The following is a 4,039-nucleotide window of genomic DNA, read 5'->3' as shown; positions in this document are numbered from 1 at the left end:
TATATATATATATAAACTAGACAAACCTTATGGTTGTACGGCAGTGAAGCATCAGTGGCAACACTGATGTTGCTGTCCTTGATGATGATGACTGGTCATTGCCGTCTTCCTGGATGGGGACCCTGAGACGGGCCACATCAATGTCAAACATGGCCTAGTCACGCCTTCAATGGCGCTTATGAATCCAAGCCACTGCCTTCTGTTGCAAAGCTCACTTCCTAGTTCCCCCGCTTAACAATCCACTGAGTGCTGTAGTTAAGCACCAATTTGTCAGCTCCCGCCTCCAATGCGCAGCTACCTACCTCACCCCACCGAATCATCGGTGAACGAAACTGTGGCAGCTAGAACCACCGTGTGACAAATAAGCGGTTCTACCAGCTGACGATGATGATGGTCTCTCCAACCTGGCAGTATCCCAGCCCTCGTGCTTCCTTCGGGTGGCACGACAGCTTCTGTGGACGGTGACGATGTTTCTGCTGTGCACTTACCACCCAGCGACGGCATCCACGTACATCACCGGTACAGCAGTTGATGGTGAAAAAGATAGCGGCCTAGGTCGAGTTCACATCCACTGTTGCTGCCAGGGGTTCATCATGGACCGACGTGACGGAGATGATAATAAGGATAATCTTAAATGCCTGCACAGTGGTTCTGCCTAAAAGAATACTGCCTCGCGAAAGAGCATAACGAACAACCTCGTATTCTGGTTTTCGCCTGAATCAGGGATGACTAAAATATCCACACAAGCCGTTGTCATCAAACTGCGTTTTGATCAGGACCCAACATAATACGGATGCATGGGGAAATTACTTCGCTGCGCAAGCGAAAAATTTGATGGTACACGACACCAAACGGGGAGATGATATGATATGATATCAATCCGAGTCACTTGGTGTGTACTCCGGAACTTCGTACATGACGAAATTCGTGATCTTCTTAGTGGAGGTAACCTGTGGGCACCGGGAGGTGATTTCCCACATAACACGACAATTTATAGGTTTCATGAATTCATAGACATGTTCCCGAAGGACATTAGGAATGTTAACAGTGCGTCCAAAGTTCACCGAAGCCTGACATGCAATGGGCGAATGCGTGCTCAGTGTTGCGAGGTCAAAAACCACGCACAGCTTAAGCTGTACTTTACTTGCGATTGCTGTTTGATGGCACCACCTACATTACCCGACAGTAAAGCGAATTTCCAGCGACTGACAAACATGACGCGACGTGCGTTGCAAGCGGAGCGGGATAGTGACAGGCGATATCACGATTTCAATCACACACAAAATACAAATATCAAGGGGACACCTGTGAAGCTTAATACTTTGACTCAAAACCTGCGCAGCGGCAAAAAAATCACATGGTGAGTTGCCGAGAATGAGTGTGATACGGCAGGCATAGCTTACAAGTCAGAATACTATTCGACAAAATTGGTGGTTGGCTTTCCCTGATGCGTCAAACATATCTGAAGTGCCATAAGGACTTCGACATGACAGTAATTAAGTGCGACACTGTCAAGGAATTGATGAGTTCCCGCTGAAAGGTGAACCTTGAATATGTTAGTTCTATTTCGTGAAATCAAGTAAGAGATCCCGAGGCTCGCCCACCTCGGAAGATACGGCTTCACCCGAAAGGACGACCCCGATCCGCGTAACATACGAGGGGGATCGCGCCCATACTACTTTAGGGGAAAAATCACCAGATGTACGGAAACGATTACATGAAGGGTGTTAACTGTCAACAGTTTGGACACATAAGGCGTTCGGTTGTAGCACCCTTCCGGTGCCTAGCTGCCATGCCACCCGAAGGAAGCACGAGGGCTGGGATACTGCCAGGTTGCCCAAGCCTAGACAGGGGAAGTCGAGTGGCGGAAGTCAGATTCGAACCACGGACCTTTCGGTCAGTAAATTCGCGCTCTAGCCACTTGGACACAGACCAGAAACCGAACAAGAAACATCAAAACGTCTGTTTGCAAAGTCCTATTATTGCAAGAGGGGACAACTGAATCCATACTTCCTTTCATTAGGGGGAATTTCACTCAATGACAGAGCCAGAGTTCGCCAACCACCATGCTCAGGCATGTTAGGTGGGCATTGTTCACCAGGTTTACCGACACACGCCTTGTACCGAGTTAAATGTCATGTCCACGGATAAGCAGTGGGCCTTCGAATTGGAATCAAAAAGGCATACTGATGCAGCACTGTCCACCGTGAAGAACCGTAGGGACATTCTTAGTACTACTAATGACATTCGCATATCATTAGTTTTCATCCGTGGTTCCGGGGACGCATCTCTCACAGCTGGCCTACTCAAAATAGGGAACTTACAGAAGCAACCCAGGCCTTCCAGAGAACGACTCATATCGTCTCATATAGTAGTCGAAATCAGGACTATATGCATCATCTCGAAGCCCCTTTACTGCATATGGGACGCCAGCCAGATAATCGTAGTGACGCTGCAGTCCATACCGAGCAATTCCACGCGAGGAATACCATGGATGTGCAACATGCCACACCTGGGGGAAAAAGCAACCGACCGAATGGTTGAAGACTTCGATTAGGAGGCACTAAGCACTCATAGCACGAAGCAAATCGATCCCCTATACATCAGGTTTGTCCCCAAGTCGGAAGCGAAGTGAGCATATCGCGATACACGCTGTCAGATATTGGGTTAGAACCGCTAGCCAACCTGTCGCTGCTCAATGGCGGACGGGGCGTCCAATTTTGCGCTCTTCGAAAGCGCGGGGCTCGCTACCCCGTTGGCGGAAGAGGTCATATTTCCAAGCTTTGACAGGATGAGCACCTCAGTTACACGTGGTACGTCTCGATGCTAACCGTTGGTTAACATGGATAAAATAAACAGACTAAGCCCCTACGCTGACCTTTGAGGATTTCTCTAATGAGGTACGGGACGATTAAAACTCACGAAATTAGTAAACCATATATATTTGAGAATTCATTTATCGGTTCGATTTGGCGACTCGCTCCAGTTCGTCCTTCTTCTTGATGGCGTAGGAGTTGGAACTGCCCTAGAGGAGTAGTCAGATAAAGTTTTCAACTTACTTTCGCTGCATTCAAAAGCTCATCCGCCAGGCATTCAGCAATAGTCTTTACATTACGGAATGCCGCTTCGCGGGCTCCAGTGCAAAGGAGATAAATAGCCTGGTTGACACGACGCAGAGGGGAGACGTCAACGGCTTGTCTCCTGACTGTGCCGCCACGACCGATCCTAGTGGAGTCCTCCCGGGCACCGCTATTTAGAATGGCGTTCACGAGAACCTGGATCGGATTCTGGAAACCAAATTTATCAGTTAGTGAGGTAGTGTGAAAGGCATAGGGGGTCAGTAGAAAGTCGAAATCACAGTTCATACGAACGAGACAAAATCATCACATACTTTCAGTTCCCATAACTCACCTCGCCAGACAGTAAGTGTATGATTTCGAATGTATGTTTCAATATATTCAGTGCCTTCAGCTTTTTGCCGTTGTTCCGACCATGCATCATGAGTGAGCAGCATACTCGCTCAATTAACGGACATTGTGCCTTGCGAAACCGCTTAACCTGATATCGACCCGCCGTATGTGGCAGGATGGGATTTCCTTTGCCTTTGACGGTTATGTGGTCCTGAGAGAACCGGTCAACGGCAATCGCAGTGCACCTACCGTAAGACTTAGGTCACTCACACTGACCTCGTCGGCACTCCATTTTCCAAACAATCTTATCTCCGGTTCAGTGTCCAGATAAGTCATCCCGTTTAAGCTGCAAGAGCGCTTTACGACAACTATCAAAGCGATTGACTTACAACGTGCGTCCACTCCCGCTCCAAAAACCAGAAGTGATCCATTAAAACAATCATCCCGTCGACATCTGGCACAGAGTGGATGATAGAGAAACATTGTGTGCAGTTAAAGAAGATTGTATGAGGTATTCAATGGGCGAATGGAATGTGAACATTGTCACTGGAAATGAGGCCGCGTTCGTTCAGAGTTGATTTCGTTTGGGTTAAGCTCCAAAAGCATGCCGATCCAAAGGCGAAAATTAA

At 48.1% G+C, this 4,039-nt stretch overlaps 1 protein-coding gene across 1 annotated transcript; it reads right to left on the bottom strand.

The window, feature by feature from the left end:
* Positions 1-2,944: 2,944 nt before the first annotated feature.
* T265_15382 (hypothetical protein) lies at positions 2,945-3,746 on the bottom strand (the record flags this gene model as incomplete). The annotated part of the gene is made up of 4 exons (XM_009177843.1): positions 2,945-3,025; positions 3,060-3,287; positions 3,412-3,621; positions 3,660-3,746. 4 exons carry the CDS (start codon positions 3,744-3,746, stop codon positions 2,957-2,959), a joined length of 594 nt encoding a protein of 197 aa, XP_009176107.1.
* Between the last annotated feature and the right edge of the window lie 293 nt (positions 3,747-4,039).

This window comes from Opisthorchis viverrini, assembly GCF_000715545.1.
Source record: "Opisthorchis viverrini unplaced genomic scaffold opera_v5_462, whole genome shotgun sequence".
In the NCBI taxonomy this organism is placed as follows: domain Eukaryota; kingdom Metazoa; phylum Platyhelminthes; class Trematoda; order Opisthorchiida; family Opisthorchiidae; genus Opisthorchis; species Opisthorchis viverrini.
This window is presented reverse-complemented; position numbering and strand designations above follow the sequence as displayed.